Source organism: Anneissia japonica, unplaced genomic scaffold (genome assembly GCF_011630105.1).
Source record: "Anneissia japonica isolate Jap-2015-1 unplaced genomic scaffold, ASM1163010v1 scaffold287714_len2871179_cov188, whole genome shotgun sequence".
NCBI lineage: Eukaryota > Metazoa > Echinodermata > Crinoidea > Comatulida > Comatulidae > Anneissia > Anneissia japonica.
Window position 1 is genome coordinate 1,408,084 of NW_022755542.1, and position 18,247 is coordinate 1,426,330.

The 18,247-nt window shown below is 35.6% G+C and overlaps 3 protein-coding genes across 5 annotated transcripts; 2 read left to right on the forward strand and 1 right to left on the reverse strand.

Moving 5' to 3' along the window:
• Positions 1-618: 618 nt before the first annotated feature.
• On the reverse strand, positions 619-18,007 carry LOC117123616. Of its 3 annotated transcripts, none has more exons than XM_033269612.1 (3): positions 17,850-18,007; positions 2,240-2,680; positions 619-1,592 (listed from the first exon to the last, which is right to left on the reverse strand). In XM_033269612.1, exons 2-3 carry the CDS (start codon positions 2,667-2,669, stop codon positions 1,582-1,584), a joined length of 441 nt encoding a protein of 146 aa, XP_033125503.1. In that variant the 5' UTR covers positions 2,670-2,680; positions 17,850-18,007; the 3' UTR covers positions 619-1,581. The 3 variants fall into 3 exon arrangements, with proteins under 3 accessions (XP_033125503.1, XP_033125504.1, XP_033125505.1); XM_033269613.1 differs by lacking the exon at positions 17,850-18,007 and adding an exon at positions 8,565-8,696; XM_033269614.1 differs by lacking the exon at positions 17,850-18,007 and adding an exon at positions 2,925-3,011.
• LOC117123651 lies at positions 10,955-12,694 on the forward strand. The gene has a single exon (XM_033269651.1). The coding sequence runs from the start codon at positions 10,955-10,957 to the stop codon at positions 12,692-12,694; it is 1,740 nt and encodes a 579-aa protein (XP_033125542.1).
• LOC117123652 lies at positions 13,601-14,567 on the forward strand. Its single transcript, XM_033269652.1, has one exon. The coding sequence runs from the start codon at positions 13,601-13,603 to the stop codon at positions 14,312-14,314; it is 714 nt and encodes a 237-aa protein (XP_033125543.1). The 3' UTR covers positions 14,315-14,567.
• Positions 18,008-18,247: the final 240 nt, after the last annotated feature.

Below are 18,247 nucleotides of genomic sequence, written 5' to 3' on the forward strand. Positions count from 1 at the left end.
CGCTTACAAAGATGAAAATTAGCATAATGTATTAATGTTGATAACAAAATTATTTTATCTGGTACCAATCTAAGCAATTTTAGAAGTATTTATCTTCAACAGATAAGAAATGGAATTGCAGATGTTTTTTAAATAAAAAATAAAATAAAATGGAATATAAAATCATATACTGGTATGCTAAAAATATTCCTAAGTGTAATTATTTATTGATTCAATATAATGGAGTGGTATTAATTAGTATTACAAGATTCTTACCATATTGATCAGAAAATTTGTAGATATAATATTAGGATAATATCAGATATTGCATGAGATAGATCTATATACTTTTTTATATACACCTAAAAAAAACCCAAATTCTAATGTTTGTAAAATTAAGAAATATAAAAACCCTTTCCCTTGAATTTGTAATTGCTAGATTTATTGTAGTTTTTATTTTTATTTCTACTGCACCACCGGCAAGTAATGCGAGGGAGTGGGGAAAAATGAAATACTATAAATACTTGTTTGACAAGTACCTGTGATTTGCCCATAAATTGTTGTGATGCCCATTTATAGCAACTCGGATATTTGTCACAGAAAACACAGATAATGTGGACAGAAAATTGCAATGCTTTGTTCTATTATGTTTGAATTTACTTGCATTTATTACAAATTATTTATATATAAGCAAATAGTATAGAATTACAAGAGGTCTGACTGCTCTGATTTTGTATGCACTTACTGAAACATTAAAGAAGTACTACCACAAGATAGAGGGTGCTGTATGGGGCTATGTTTTGACATAGGACATGTTCGATACAAACACCTTTTACGTTTTTTAAAGGATGCCCTCTAGCTCATGGTAATGCTTTTTGAAAAAGGATTGTGTTCCAACGAAAACCCAAGAGTCGGACTTCTTGCAGTTCTATACTTTTCATATATAACTAACTTGTTATACTAAAGAATGTGATGTGTTTGTTAAAGAGGGGTATTTTTTTGTCTACTGTACATTTAAAGTGAATATTAAATAAAGTATAAGAATGCATATGATGGCAACGTTTATTCCATTTTGTTTAGGCCTATTACAGTAAGGATAGTTTGTATTATACCTAGGCCTACATAAATAATAATAAATAATTTAACACCAAAACCCTTATTTTTTACCTCCATGCAAAAACTTTTATTGGTCTATATATCAAATATCCAGAAATATGTTATGCTTGGTAGACAAAATGACATTTAAGTGACAAACAACAAAAATATGATATAGAAAAAGTGAAATTGGAGCCTATATGTTAACATAAAAGTTGAACATGTTCTGCAGAGTGTAGTTTTTGGAGAATGCGGCCGTGTCGCTGGAAGATGACGAAAAATAAGAGAAAAAATTTAAGTAAAGTACACTACTGTTCGGTATATAGGCTAGTATTAATTATATTAGATAATCAGTTCCCTTCCAAGAAGAACTTTACACTCTATTTTTATTTATTTATTTAAACAATTGGCAACGAACAAAAACTAGACAACAAAAAATACTGCCAGTGAAGGGAAAGATTAACATATGAATTGCCCTCTGAAACAGCCAAATAGTATTATTGGACTTCAGTCGGTACCTGCAATAGAAAAAAAAATATGCATATCTTATCAAACTTATCATTTGCAGACTATCTATTCATTTAGCCTACTCATCATAGCACAACTTTATAAGATCTTCCACCAAAACTCGCTCGCGAACGACGGCGCACGTACGTGCGCAAAAACACATGCGTTTGTGGGACAAGCGCGTACTTCTGATCCTGCTCTAATTGATCAGTGATTAATATTTAACACTCTAGGAACGTTCATTATCAGATGGTAGGAACTAACATATAATATTTAAATTATTTGAAAGCAAGGTAACATTACATCTTTGCTAATGTTAAATGATTGTAACATTCGGAGAAAGAGAAAACATAGGGTTACCTTTCAATTGGTGTTGTAATTACAGTTTAAATTTGGTCCCTTTGTTAAAATTAGTGGGTGAAACGAACTGACCATTTTGGCACACCCACACAGGAAGTGGTCTCACCCCCTTAATATGGTTACCCCCTTAATATGGGTGTCCCCTTAATAAGAATTATCATGGATTTCCCTCGTTTTGTGGAAAATGTCCCCTTGGGATGTCCCCTGAATGGAAGGGCCCCAAAGAAGGGGTTGTACTTTAATTACAATAAATTTCTTACATATATTTTTACAACTCAGTTATTAAACATATACAAACCTTCTTTTGGTTTAAAATCATCTGGGGCAATCTGAAGATACTTATACTCGAAGGCTGGACTAACGGTGCAGCCAAACAATGTCCACTTTCCGCCATCTAGACATTTAGCACTCTGCCAGTGGTCGCCTGGTATCAGTAGTTGGAAAGTTTGACCTTTGGTCAAGTCTGGTCCGACCACACGCTTGCCCATTGAAACACCCTCAGGATTTGCAAGCGACACTTCAATAGGATCCCCAGCATAATAATGCCAGAGTTCATCTCTTCCCCGAATGCGGTGCCATACAATTCCGCTCCCTTTGGAAACCAGGTAGTATATTGCAGTACTGTGTTCGGATCGGTATGTCTGCTTGTAATATCCCCCTTCAATATGTTCTTGAAGACCAAATTCTGCAATTAATTCCTCAGCCGATTTTTTACTTAGAGCCTCCATTTAGGTTATTCCTGAATTTATTGAGTAAAAATTTAAAAAAATAAAAACGTTTTACATGTTGTGGTATATTTATTCATCAGTAGTACAGTACACTTTTTTTCATATATAAGAACACATTTTATAAGAACACTGAGGCTGAAATTGCTTAAAAATTAAGAACAAATTGAGGCTCAGTTTTTTACTTAAAAAAACCAAAATAGAAAACCAATAAATCTTATCTCTATCTTACTTGCAGTAGGTGTGGCTATGTCATACCTTGTATAATAAAGTGCATTATACTGAGCCTGTACAATAATGATTTTGTATGTTTGAAACGTGTGTAAAAACAAGAACATTTTGAGTCTGAAATCGAAAAAAAACCAGAGCCTTTCAGGCGTCAACGTTCCTATGCATGATACACAACTTAAAAATACACGTATATATATATATATACACGTATACTCGTATTTTATATATATATATATATATACACACGTGCGTGTGCATATATACACGCACACGTGTACACATACGCGTGTACATACACATGCGCGTGCATATATATACGCATGTATATTATACGTATATATAATACGTATATATATATATTTACGTATATATACGTATACATGTATATATATATATATACGTATACATGTATATATATATATACTTACGTATATACATATATATACGTATATACATATATATAAATATATAAATCATCAAAGGTACATATATATATACACATATCTATATATATATATAAACATATGTATATATATATATATATAAATCAAGATTGTCAAATTTGTGTGGAGGTTAAAAAATACAGGGGGAGTCTTTATGCCCCAAAATAGTGATTTTAGTAATGTACTTCGACAGGCAAATTACAGTAATATTTTTAGCAAATTTCTTTGAAAAAAATTCTTAGGCATAGGGCCTAGGTATACAGTAATTTCATTTTACAGTAGTTTGGAACGATATCAGGAGTGGGGGTGGTGCCAGTGGCCTACAATTTATTTGAAGCTATCTTGGGTCCGATCGTCCACACCAGTTGGGCCCAATCGTCTGTCACCCGAAGTTTTCATTACGATCGTCGATGATCAAGAATGTATACCATTTAGGCCCTAGGCTAGGCTTAGATTGCTCTGCTACGTATACTACTACCGCATAACAAAGAAAGCGACCCACGCGGTGCATTCTTAAATTGTACACACATTATTAAAATGTATTACTATAACACGATATCACTGACTGAACGATCTACCACCCTCACATCGCAGTAACTACTGTACTGAACTAGGCCTAGAAAAAAAAATAGATAGTTAGATAGTCGTTAAGTACCCGACAGTCGGCTGCCTTTATATCTTTGTATTCAAAGGGTACATTGCTGCATAGTCAACTATCGGGGATATGGTACCTTCATAAAGACCCCATAGAGATAATAATAAGAATACTAGAGCGCTAACCGCAATGTATTCGATGTTCGAAATACGCAAAACTGTGTGGGTACCATCCAAGATGGCTGCCATAGATTTAGCCAATCAAATTTCGCTAAGCACCATCGTTTGCAATTCCGCCCTCAATTTACTCAGAGGGTTCAGTACAGCTAGCTACCCGTATGTTTGAAACTCGAGCGTTGCGGTGTTTGGGTGTAATGTACACGATTTTAATTTTCATTCCATGGTACTTAATTTTTGAATAAGATGCTCCACTTGGCCTCGTTTTGGCTACAATAGTTTAATAATTTGTTATTACCATTACTCATTATCATTAATGAAATAATAGTCAGTCAGAGTGCTTATTAATATGTAATAATATGTATACAAAGCCTGAAGGTGGCGCTTTACTACGACGGCCATCTTGGATGGTACACATACATAACTCTGTATTGCTGCGCCATCTTGTCAACACTCTAGTTGTTTAATAGCACTATGGACTACTCATACTAACAGGAAAAAAAAGTCGCATGGAGTTAGTGAAAAATGGAGATCTAAATGAAAAAACGATGCATTTCAGCAAGTATTAAAACATTTTTGTTTTATTTTAGGCCTTCTTCAAAATACCTATGCCACAGCAGTTGATTTTTTTGCCGTAAAACCAAAATAGTTTCAAGCATGCCGACTTGCCGATCGGTTAGCGAGAGCCCTGACTGAACTCTGCAGAAAATCCACATCGAACTTCGCATCGCGATGTAAAACAAAATGTCGGAAAACTTTTCTTTGACGCATGCGCATTTGCATAAATGTCCACACACATACTGCACACAATAAAAAACAAAAGAAATGTGACAGAGTGATTACAATAGTTCCTATTGCATTACATGCATAGGAACTAAAAATAAGAACACTGAGCCCAGGAAAAATGTTACTGGTTCTTTTTTTTAAAAAAAGGTGAATTCTCAAAGAATTCAAGTTAACTGTGCCCCTTTGCATGAATACACGAAATAATTATAAAAGAGATGTGAATGCAACGAACTATACCAACATGAAAGTGTTTTAATTCGTTGCCTTTGTTTTTTTTATATTAATAATAACAATATAAAAAGGCATAATACAACTTAATTTCGTAAATATACAAAACAATCATCTCATATTTGTAAAGTAAATTTTACAAATATTTTCTGTTTTTAATTCAGAAGAAAAAAAACAGGGGTGGCGCCAGTGGGGGGGGAGATCCCCCCCCCCCCCCCCGTCGGGGAGAAAAAGCACAATTTGTCTGGGAGAAAAAAAAAATATATGTATTTTCTACATATTAGTATAGACTCTAAAATCGATTAAATAAGCCTTCGAAACCTTAAATTGTTAAAATTTTCGGGGGCTTCGCCCCCTGGACCACTTTCGGAAACTTTTAATCGAAGCTCGACTACACCCACATTGCTTTCGTCATGGAAATCTGACCCCTCGTCGGGGGAATCGCCCCCCCGGTCGGGGACCTCGGGTTCCTCCTCCCCCTCGAGCAAATCCTGGCGCCACCCCTGAGAAAAAATCTAGATTTTCTGGGAAATTTTCATTGAGACAGGTATCATTTCTCAAAAAATTTCCTCTGTAACGAATCAATGGGCACTTTTAGGCCTAAGCTGGGATCCATTGATTTAGGGTATTCTGACCGGGATACGACTACTTCGGTCGCCGGCAACTTCGGCCGCCGGCGATTTCTCTGGAACGCCATACTCGCATTTTAATTAGCAGTTCGTGTAGTGTGTTGCATTGCGCGTGTAGTGTGTTGCATTGTGTGAGAGCCTTGTTATTCGGCGTCTGTTTTATGATTGTATTTATTCAGCTGGATGTTTTGATGTCTTTATTATCTTACTTTATTCGTGTGTATTATTATATACTTATCTTATTTGTATGTTTTTGATGTCTTTATCTTCTTATTTAATTCGTATAAATGTTTTTTATTTGTAGGTATTTTTCATAACATTTGTATGTACTTGTATAATTATAGTTTACATATCTGTATTATCTTATTTCATTCGTTTTGTACTGGAGACAATAAATTTTATCTAGTATCTTGTATCATTATACAGTATACTTATATATGTATTTTATTTGTATTATCTTATTTCATTCGTTTTGTACTGGAGACAATAAATTTTATCTAGAATCTTGTATCTTGTATTATTATACAGTACAGTATACATATATGTATTTTTTTTTTAAATAACTGATTTGAAAATTATAATTATAAATGTATATAAAAAAATAGTACTGCTATACTGTGTTGGAAAAAAACCCCCAAAATATAAAACGTAGGCCTATGTAATTCCGTCTTTACTGATTCGTTTATTTTTTTAATTACAGTACTGTATATCAAAACAACGCCCAAATTTAAAATACACTTAATTAAAGTAAAATTCGTTCATATTTTAATAATGTACCGTACATTATACCAACAATAAAACCCTAAAACTAAAACTAAAATTACAGTTAATGATTATTGATCAATATCACAATTATAAAATAACATTAATATGTTTATGGGATGTTCTTGATTATCACATAATGTTATCATATACTTAAAGTAAGATACACAAATATGTACAATGTGTTATGTTTTAATATTATGTTAACATAATAATAATAATAATAATAATAATAATAATAATAATAATAATAATAATAATAATAATAATAATAATAATAATAATAATAAGTAGAGGGGATAGTAGGATACAAGAATATAGCGCAATTAATTACATTTAATGAATATTTCCTGTTGTATTTTACCGGTACTTCTGTTCGTTTACATTATAAATATCCAAATAAACCGAGAGTTAGCTGCATATGCAATGTATGAACAGATAAATAACTAGAAAAATATCGTAAAGCACGATATTGCCAATTAATTCGAAATAATACAAGGTTTCGAGCATAGTTCTTCATTTATCTATCTGTTCGTTCATATTTTAATTGTGTACATCATGCAAACAATTTAATCTCAACCCTAAACAAACTAAAATTACTGTTAATGACAATATTAAACTTGATATCACAATCATAAACGTAAAGTAGGATACAAAAATATGACGCAATTAATGTTTTAAAAAAACAACATAGTCTTTTTCATTACTTTTATTACATACATAAAGAGGGCCTACAGTACAGCCTATGTGTTCGTCGACTGAACGTCGGTTCAAACGAACTTAATACTCGAAAGCTAAAAGCAATTAACACAATGATTATAATTGGCATAAAACACTGAACACAGCGAACGCTCATTGGTTGGAAGCAAACAGACAGTGCTAACGGCGCTCCATATTTTTGGCACTTGATTGGTGGCGGCCGATGTTGTCGGCGGCCGAAGTCTACCTATTTATTTTATTTATTCAATAGAATCACCTTTATAACGGTGGCACACATCATTCAGTGGTGCATCCACTTTACAAAATACAAAAAAAATACAAATAACATATTAAACTACAGGGAAAAGAGAAAAAGTTCTAAATTCTAATACAAAATTTGACGGGTGCTCCAGGGAGATATCACGACTGTGAAAGAATTACACAGACCTCAATTAGATGTGGGCATCTTAGTATCAGATTCTTTTAATGGTCAACATAATAATTAAAACATAATGCGAAATGATTCTTTTAATGGTCAACATAATAATTAAAACATAATGCGAAATGATAAAATAGCTAACAAAATTAATAATTATGGTAAAAATTACATTAATTCTTATACTTGTCCTGTTACCCAAGTAATGAGAACTTAATTAAAAATAATGTTAACATTACACAAAATATCTATTACTAAAAGTAGCTAATTATTATCAATTATCTTAGTCTTTATGTAATTAACTAATTCGTTTTCATTGTAGATATAAAAAGTTCCCCAATAAAATCACTACTTTATAATAGAGAATAAAGTAACAAAGTATTTTCTAATAGTACCAAATTATTTATAGTTTTCAACAGGTGTTTACATTACTAAAACCTCAGCCCTACTTTAAGATTCACCTTATCCTTCGTTGCCATAGCAACAGTCTGTTTCCAGCAGCATAGCCCTTGCATACCAAACTAGTTTGTAACAAGGTCATTAGCCTATGCTGAAATATTCTAAAGGTCTATTCTAATATCTAGGGCTTTTAATTCAGATTTATAACTATTAAATAAATGTATTAGTGTTACATATAAATAGTTTCACAGTCTCATCTTAGAATGAATCATAATATAATAATCTAATAAGTTTAAAACTATACTATTGATTTAAGTAATAATCTACTAACTAACAATAGATAATCTTATTATTATCTCACTTCCTCCATGGAGTTATAACTCCATGGTTCATCATATTCACTTCTCTAAGTGGATTTAAAATCTATATACTGTAAATGTTTATTTAATACAAAATATCAATCAATGTATTTAATTAAAGAAAAGTTCAAAACAAAGTTATAACAAGTACTTACCTGTGAAAGAATTACACAGACCTCAATCAGATGTGGGCATCTTAGTATCAGATACTTTTAATGGTGGTGAATATGATACTAGAGGCCAAACCCAAAAGTCTGGTCATGTGACTTTTCACAGGTTCTATTCTGGTAGAATCAATTTTTTTGTAGGGGTGGCTAATTTCTAGGCTGGTAACAAAAATACAAATGATACACCTAGATATATAGAGCTTATCAAATATACATGTGTAGCCCTCATAGAAAACACACCCCTATTAAAAAAAATAGATGATGCCTGTAAGGTATCCCTGAAGGTGATGTTAGGTGGGAGCTAGGCCACACTTTAAGTAAACTTTCGTGTGACAAGTTCCTTTTTCTGTTTATTACAGGTATGTGTTTTACTTTTGTATTAAGTTAGTTTTAGAAACATGAGACAAGTATCTCATTAGTCTCATTAGTTTATCAAGTGATGATATGTCAGCTGTGTGGACTGATATGAATGCTGTAGTTGAGATACCGTAATATATTTTAGGGAGAAATAAGATAAATTATCTAGGTTTATATTAAACCATTTTCTCTATATAGTAAATAAGGAATTATTTTTATAGACTTTATACATTTGCTTATTAGTAAAGGTGTTTAAAGTAGTTTGATTCTACTGATTAATTTGATAGTAAATGTAAAGAGGCTAACAAGTATTTTAAGTAATACATGCATTGTCTGTGTATTCCTACCTATACACTCTGTGCAGTAGAAGCATCTGTTAAATAGATTTAGGGCAAGTAAAACCCAGGATGGACCTTGGGGACTGTTGCCATGACAACTCTCCTACTTTAGAGAAACTGGCACAATACTGATAGTGGGAATTTATACGTTAATCAAGTACACACTTTAAGTAAACTTTCGTGTGACAAGTTCCTTTTTCTGTTTATTACAGCCTGAATAAATACAACGTATACAAAAGCTTACACATTTGCCTGACTCAATTGTTATGTGTGAGTAAAATTGGCGATCCTGCCAGGACTTGGTTCTTCTCTGAAGACAGGAAGACGGAACCAATGAAGTGTTGATACTGCAGTTAAGCACGAAATCCTCAATCGACACAAGGGAATACTGTAACTGGAAAGATGCAGGCGCTGGAAGATACCGATAAAGAAGTGCGTACCAGACTGGCACAGCTCTCACAGACAGAGTTGGTGAAAGTGTGCGGCTTGCTGGGTATAGGGGAAGGCGTCGAGCAGAAGACCAAAAGATCCTTGATAAGACACATTCATCGCCACCTCGATAGACCGGAGGTGGAGGACCTGGAGGATGAAGGGATGAGTGAACTGTTAAGTCTAAATGACGAGTTAGCCAAACTCACAACAAAAGTAACTGCAGACACAACGCAAGGCCAGCTGTCTAATGCACAAGTGGACCCGCCAAAAGCAAAGATAGAGAGGGTTCTGCGGGAGTTTAAGGTATCTGGGCAAGTTGGGGAACCAGGCCAAAAGGATAAGTTATCGTTAGATTGAGCAGGCCCTGAAAAAGGGATATAAGGAAGAAGAGGTAATAGGCGGAGTGATCAAGTCAATAGTACCCAGTCTTAAATTGCGTGCGTATTTGGAGGGCAGAGCAGATTTAACCCTACCACAACTTCGGAAGATTTTAGGCAGCCACTTCCAAGAGAAGAAGTCTACAGATTTGTACCATCAACTGTCAAGATTGGCCCAAGTGCCGTAAGAGACGCCACAGCAATTTATCTTCAGGGCTATGGACCTCCGTCAGAAGGTCATCTTTGCCTCCCAGGAGGATAATGCTGGAATGGGGTACGACACCAACCTCGTCCAAAAGATGTTCCTGCATTCAATTTTGACAGGCCCGCGAAGCGAACGAATACAGGCGGATCTCATGCCATTCTTAACTAAAACACCAATATCTGATGAGGAAATTCTTGAGCACCTCAACACCGCAGTCACGCACGAGCAGGAGATCCTCCTTAAACGAGGAGAAACTCGAAGGCCACAAGTCAACGTTGTTGAAAACCAGGCAGCTCCTAAACAATCTGTGGCCTCACCAAAACGTAATCCATTGGCCGATGACATTAAGTTGTTGCGTGAAGAAGTAGCCCAACTTAGAGTTCTCCAGATGGGAGCAGCACAGCCAAGACAATACCAGCAGCGGAAAAACCACCGAAGAAGAAGCTGCAAGAGATGTGTGGAAACAGGAAATACTGATGTTTGTCGACACTGCTTCAAATGCGGCGGTAGTGGTCATTACCAATTCCATTGCCCACAGACACCATCCAAGTCGGGAAACGACAGAGGGTTGCTGACCAGGGACAATCAGTAACCCAACTGAAACAACAGTCTCCATTACCACTATCTAAGAGACACGACCGAGTGAGTCGGTTGGTGGGACGGAAATGCATGGTGGAGTGTAGGATAAACGGGGTTCCAACTAAGGCTCTCTGGGATACTGGAGCTCAAGTATCAATTCTACCTAAAGACTGGATTCAACAGAAAGCACCAGCCACATCCATTCAACCGCTCTCCACTCTCATAGACAATATCCAACTGAAAGCAGCAAATGGTACCACTATCCCATTTGATGGATGGGTAGAAGCTACACTGGCCATCAGTAGCCCACATGGTAAAGGTTGGTCAATCCAAGTCCCAATGCTCATATCGTCTGTGACCATGGGTGAACCTATCATTGGATACAATATTATAGAAGAGTGGGTAAAAGAACATCCTGCTGGTGACAAGATACAAACTCTTCAATCAATTTTCACCAATCTGAGTTCATCTAAAGTCAAAACCCTACTCAACTACATTTCGGCAGACGACACTGACGAATTATGTACAGTTAAAGTTGGAAAAAAAGATGTTCTTATTCCTGGTGGCGAAATGATTGCAATACTATGCAGGGTGCACTCCCGGTGTAAAGAAGAAAACTTGCCAGTTATCTTTGAACCCAATATACATACACCATGGCCAGATGGTCTTGAAGTGCCAGATGCCCTCATCCACTTAGAAAAGGGATCGTCCTATCGAATTACCATCTATGTAACAAATCCAACCAATCACCCGCTTCGCTTGGACAGAAGTACCAAACTTGGTACATTGCACGTCGTACAATCCGTTTTACCAGGTAGAGTAAAATGCAAAGCAACTGTCTCGTCAGCAACAGAGAATGAGTCAGAGGAAGAATGGGAACCACCCGTAGATATGACATGTTTTGACGTTAAACAGGCAACCATAGTACGCCAGATGTTGCGAGAGGAGTCAAGTGCATTCTCAAGAGATGACCGAGACATGGGATGCATTGCAGACTTACAGATGTCTATAAACTTAAGAGATACCAAGCCTGTTCAGAAGACATATATGTCAGTGCCTCGACCTCTCTACCAAGAAGTAAAGACCTACCTTTTAGATCTGATCGATAGGGGTTGGATCACAAAGTTAAAATCTTCATTCTCATCACCTGTTGTCTGTTTCCGAAAGAAAGACGGTTTTCTCCGATTATGCATCGACTACCGTGAACTGAACAAAAAGACCATCCCAGACAGACAACCAATTCCGAGAGTACAAGATGTCCTTGACAGTTTGGGAGGCAAGAAATGGTTTACCACTCTGGATCAAGGTAAAGCTTACCATCAGGGATTCATCCACGAAGCTAGTCGCCCGTTCACTGCCTTTGTTACCTCATGGGGTTTGTACGAATGGGTTCGCATCCCCTTTGGGTTGATGAACGCCCCAGCAGCTTTCCAACGCTGCATGGAGAATTCTCTCGAAGGGCTGACTGGAGACTTTTGTGAAATATACCTGGATGACATACTAGTACATAGCAGAACATTTGCAGAACATGTAGAACATATAAGGACCATACTTCGTCGACTGCAGAAACATGGGATAAAACTCAAGCCTAGCAAGTGCAAACTGTTCGAAAAACAAGTCCGTTACTTGGGAAGACTGGTATCATCGGAAGGGCACCAAGTTGACCCTGCTGACACAGCAACCATACAGGCTCTTAAGGACAAACGACCAGCGACTGCAGGTGATGTACGCAAACTATTGGGACTCTTCTCTTATACACATCTAGATGTGTATGGGATATTACAGACAATACATACAAAACTTTGCAAGATTAGCCAAACCATTATATGAACTCCTCATTGTTCCAAAACATTCGAAACATCAAGCTCCAAAATGGAAACAGAAGAAAAGGAAATTAGTAAGAAACAAAACGAATGGACAGATGGCTTCTAATGAATTGGTTATCCTCATAGACCGCCTTGTACAACCCCCAATTATGGCTTACCCGGATTTCAACTTATCTTACATACTTCACACTGATGCGTCACAGGAAGGCCTGGGAGCAGTCCTCTACCAACAGCAGCATGATAAGCTTCGGGTGATCGCATATGGCTCACGGTCACTGACACCAGCGGAAAAGAACTATCACCTACATTCCGGAAAAGTGGAGTTCCTTGCATTGAAGTGGGCGATCACAGATAAGTTCCGTGACTACCTGTACCATGCAAAGTCATTCGTTGTCTTTACGGATAACAATCCACTCACTTATGTGTTATCATCAGCCAGATTAAATGCTACTGGTCATCGATGGGTTAGTGAATTAGCGGACTTTAACTTCACTATAAAGTACCGACCAGGGAAAGCCAATGGAGACGCTGATGCATTGTCTAGAATGCCACTGCAGATGGATGAATATATGAAGACATGTACTGAAGAAGTCCGTCAAGATGTCATTCAAGCAGCAGTAGCTGGTATTCAACTGGACGGCACAGCATGGGTTGATCCCAGAGTAGCGGAAATTTCACAAGCCATGCCAAAAGTTGACAAGCAAGCTCTGAAAACAGCCCAAATATACACATCTAGATGTGTATAAGAGACAGCTATGGACCTCCGGCAGAAGGTATGTGTGAGTAAAACATGTATATATACATACATACATATATAAATATATATATACATATACACATATACATACACATGTACACATATTCGTACATACATACACATACTTACATCCTGTCTCTTATACACATCTAGATGTGTATAAGAGACAGAGTGTACATAGTGGTTGAGAGGAAAGGTGATGATTCTCCAGTTTATGAGGTTAAACCTGAATCAGGAGGTGGAAGAACTCGTGTTCTCCATCGTAATCATCTATTTCCATGTGATTTTATACAAAAGGATAGTGCACCTGTACAGAAGAAGCCACAAGTGAAACACCGTGCAACACGTGCGAGCAAGGAGAATTCCAATGTTGATTGTGAAGATGTTACAGATTCATCAGACGAGGTTGATTTTCCTACAAGTCGGTCTGAGGAACCATCTCTGTTACACCAACATGTACTTAATCCAAATGCAGATCCCTATGTATCTCCTCCTGCTGATCATGTGCAAGATGATTATGTTGAACATGCTGGCAGTGATGTAAGTGTTCCCGAGCAACCTACATCTATTGCATCTACCTCTCGAGATAATGCTGTACATCAACAGGATGGTCCCGTCTCTCCAAAAACACCTCCACACACTACTGGGGAAGTTCCACAACTATCGGGCCCTAGATACCCAACACGCACACGACAACCTCCAGCTGTCTTTACATACGACCAGCTTGGGCACCCAAGTGTGCAAGGTGTTCAGTTTCATGCAGTCAATGTACCACCCGTTTATGTACCACAATTTGAACAGTGCAGCAGTACAACCAATTATTGTTTGCGATGTTTGCTGATCAAATGCGTCTTTTACAGGCGATGAACCAGACACCCGGAACTGTTGATTGTATTTTTTTCTTTTGCGAACTTTGGATACTTTTCCAATTAATAATTATTTTTTTAATAGCATGAGTACCATGCAAGTTATGAACATTTGGATTATTGATCTTGATGATCGCAGGTTTAATTTTATATTGTTAAACTAACTGTTCTTCGGCAGACGGAAACTGTCATGTAGGACAGAAGGTTGTTGCCTTTACAAATGTCTTTTCAATAATTTTTTTTAAAGAAAATTTTATAACTTACTTTTGTTTCCGATTTTGTTTTTCTTATGTATGCAACTTTTGGATGTTATATGGCTTTAAGATAAATTTGCCATGTCGGGACGACATCTAAGAACTTGGGGGTGAGTGTAGCCCTCATAGAAAACACACCCCTATTTAAAAAAATAGATGATGCCTGTAAGGTAACCCTGAAGGTGATGTTAGGTGGGAGCTAGGCCACACTTTAAGTAAACTTTCGTGTGACAAGTTCCTTTTTCTGTTTATTACAGGTATGTGTTTTACTTTTGTATTAAGTTAGTTTTAGAAACATGAGACAAGTATCTCATTAGTCTCATTAGTTTATCAAGTGATAATATGTCAGCTGTGTGGACTGATATGAATGCTGTAGTCGAGATACCGTAATATATTTTAGGGAGAAATAAGATAAATTATCTAGGTTTATATTAAACCATTTTCTCTATATAGTAAATAAGGAATTATTTTTATAGACTTTATACATTTGATTATTAGTAAAGGTGTTTAAAGTAGTTTGATTCTACTGATTAATTTGATAGTAAATGTAAAGAGGCTAACAAGTATTTTAAGTAATAAATGCATTGTCTGTGTATTCCTACCTATACACTCTGTGCAGTAGAAGCATCTGTTAAATAGATTTAGGGCAAGTAAAACCCAGGATGGACCTTGGGGACTGTTGCCATGACAACTCTCCTACTTTAGAGAAACTGGCACAATACTGATAGTGGGAATTTATACACTACAGCATATGTTTACCACAATCTGTTTTGTAACTATATGATTTTAACTTGATTTACCATAGACCGGATTCATATTCCTGAACAATATTGTGCTTGCCATTATTATAATTTTAACACCTAGACTAACTATGTGATGCAACAAGTGATAGTACATAAAGTATGAATTTAATTGATGATAAGGGAAATAGCATTAATGCGTTAATCAAGTACACACTTTAAGTAAACTTTCGTGTAACAAGTTCCTTTTTCTGTTTATTACAACCTGAATAAATACAACGTATACAAAAGCTTACACATTTGCCTGACTCAATTGTTATGTGTGAGTAAAACATGTATATATACATACATACATATATAAATATATATATACATATACACATATACATACACATGTACACATATTCGTACATACATACACATACTTACATCAAAACAATAATTGTATGAAGTTAATTAAGCTGTCTAGTACATAAATAATAATAAAAGTAATAATTACATTACATCATATACTTTGTTTGTCATTAATTAATTAAATTTTGAGAGAGGTAATGCTGATATTACTGTAGATCTAGTTGTCCATGCTTTAATTAAATATTGTTTACAATTAACTCCTAATGTTTCATCCTCAGTGAATAAATTATCAAGAATAGAGTGGCGTTTTAATTCTTGTGATCCACAATTAAACATATCCCAATATGTATTTAACTTATTTTCTATGAGGCTGTTCTTAAGATTTAAGTATATACATCATTTCTGACAGAGTTTAGTGAAGTATAATTAAACAAAAATGTGGTTTACTGATTTTCGTTAGTAGTACAAATCTTACATAGACCTGTGTTATTTTTTGACCAGGTTAGGATTGTTTACGACCCTCAAGATCTAAAGAATTTGATCTTGCCTTAAACTTTAAATTAATACTCATAAAATCATTTTTATCTAGCAAATATTGTTCAAAATTTGGGGTTCCTTTATACATTATAGCCTGGTTCACGTCGAACTTTATCTGGATATACCCGTCTTGAAACATGATACGATAATCCCCTAATTGCGTTCGATGCCAAGTTATAGCCAGATAAACAGCCAGCCAGTTTCAGGCCGTCGACGTCACACGGTGGATAGGCTTGTTTAATAAAACATCTATGTACTGTATTTTACGAACCTCTAGTACCAAGTGGTATTCGTTAAAAAAAAATTTGTAAACTACTATAAAGAAGGTGCGAGTTTCAGTACGAACCAACGATAGTGCAGCAGCGTGTTCTATCGCAATCTAAGTCGTAGATTCTCTAGGCCCTAGCTACATTTACCTTCGATAAAAAACGAATTATTAATCGCTAGCTAGCATTCTTCCATTTAACAAAATATTGTTTTAATTTTCATTAAAACGTATGTATACTTAATGGGCCTTTCTGTCCTGTTTTGTAGTTTTTAGATCGCTCAATTGTGTTGTTTACATGCACTTCGCGAAAATCTAGCTTCGCGGTGTCAAATAAGTTGCTGACTTCCACACACTTTATTTCGTCATCGTAAACATGTGCGCTCATTTTAACGACTGACGTTGGTGGTAGTTCGTTGAAATTGAATTAATAGCGACTATTATAGCAGAAATGGAAAAGATTGAATTGCCAATAAATAAATACAACAAATCTGATTTTATTATTAAGAAAAATATACATTATCACTTTGAAAAACGTACGCAATCGGACTTTTTAACGTTATTATTTGGTCGATGATGCAAAGGGCAAAATTCATTGGTAATATCGACTATTCGTAAAACGGACGTTTGCTGGGTTTTTACCCATAGTATTACAAATAATTTCTGAAAACCAGACTAATGAGACTACTTCGATGCTGTTGTTAGCATTGTTAAAGTACGCAATCAAAAAAGATGTGTATAAGAGACAGATGGTGGTACAATACAACAACGCTGGCTTAGATGCCTATGTTACGTAATCGTGTCCTTGTAATCCGAGCCGACTTTACCGTTAAGCAAGTTAATTTACCGTTATTCTAGTAAAGTTAAGTCACTTAACTTAAAGTGACTTAATTACTCTATCTAGCTATAATTGAGTGGTTCACGTCGAACTTTTAACTAGTTAAGTGGATATATATCTAGATAAAAGTTCGACGTGAACCATACTTATATTCTAATGTTGATTTGCTTTGAGCTCTTGCAAACCTAATCCTTCTGACCTTGCTGATTATGAAACTGTTGGATCCAATTTCTCTATGACCCAAGCGAAATTCTTTCATAAAGAGCTAAATTTATGGCCTTTTTATGCAAAAGTATCAATTTTGGGTACAAAAGTCTAACACTATAAAACAGAAGGAACAACCAAATCAGATTCAAGGATTTCTAATGGGGTCCTGAACAGGTAAAAGTCAATTAAAAAGGAACTAAGGACAAAACAAGCGAGTAGGTAACAATCAAAGAACAAAAGAAAAATCAATTTACAAAAGAAGCAATTCACTTTGCAATCCTCTATTATTTCTTAAGATATTCCTTAACTTTAATCTTAAAGTTAGCTAATATTAATCTTACCTTTGAAGACTATGAAACGTCGTGACAATTCTGAGTACCTTAACGCCTTGTCGTTGGTGTCTATTCTAAATAATAATCGATAACTAGGCCTGTAATTACAGTACAGTACTGAAACTACACAATTTCCAGCAAATAATACTTATACTGTATATCGCAATACTGGTACTACACAAGGTCAAGCCCTTTCTTTCCTCCTTGGTCAAGTCTGGTTGATACTGTTTTCGTATGCATGAACGCACCAACCAAACAGATAAAGCCGTGGCGTAATTTTCTCTGGAAAATCTTTTTGGGAAAATAAAAAGCTCTACTCCCATATATAATCTATTATCTTGATATGCGATGTAACAAGTCTTTTTCTTTCACGTAGCTCTTAAGTCACTTTTATATTGTTCGTTTAC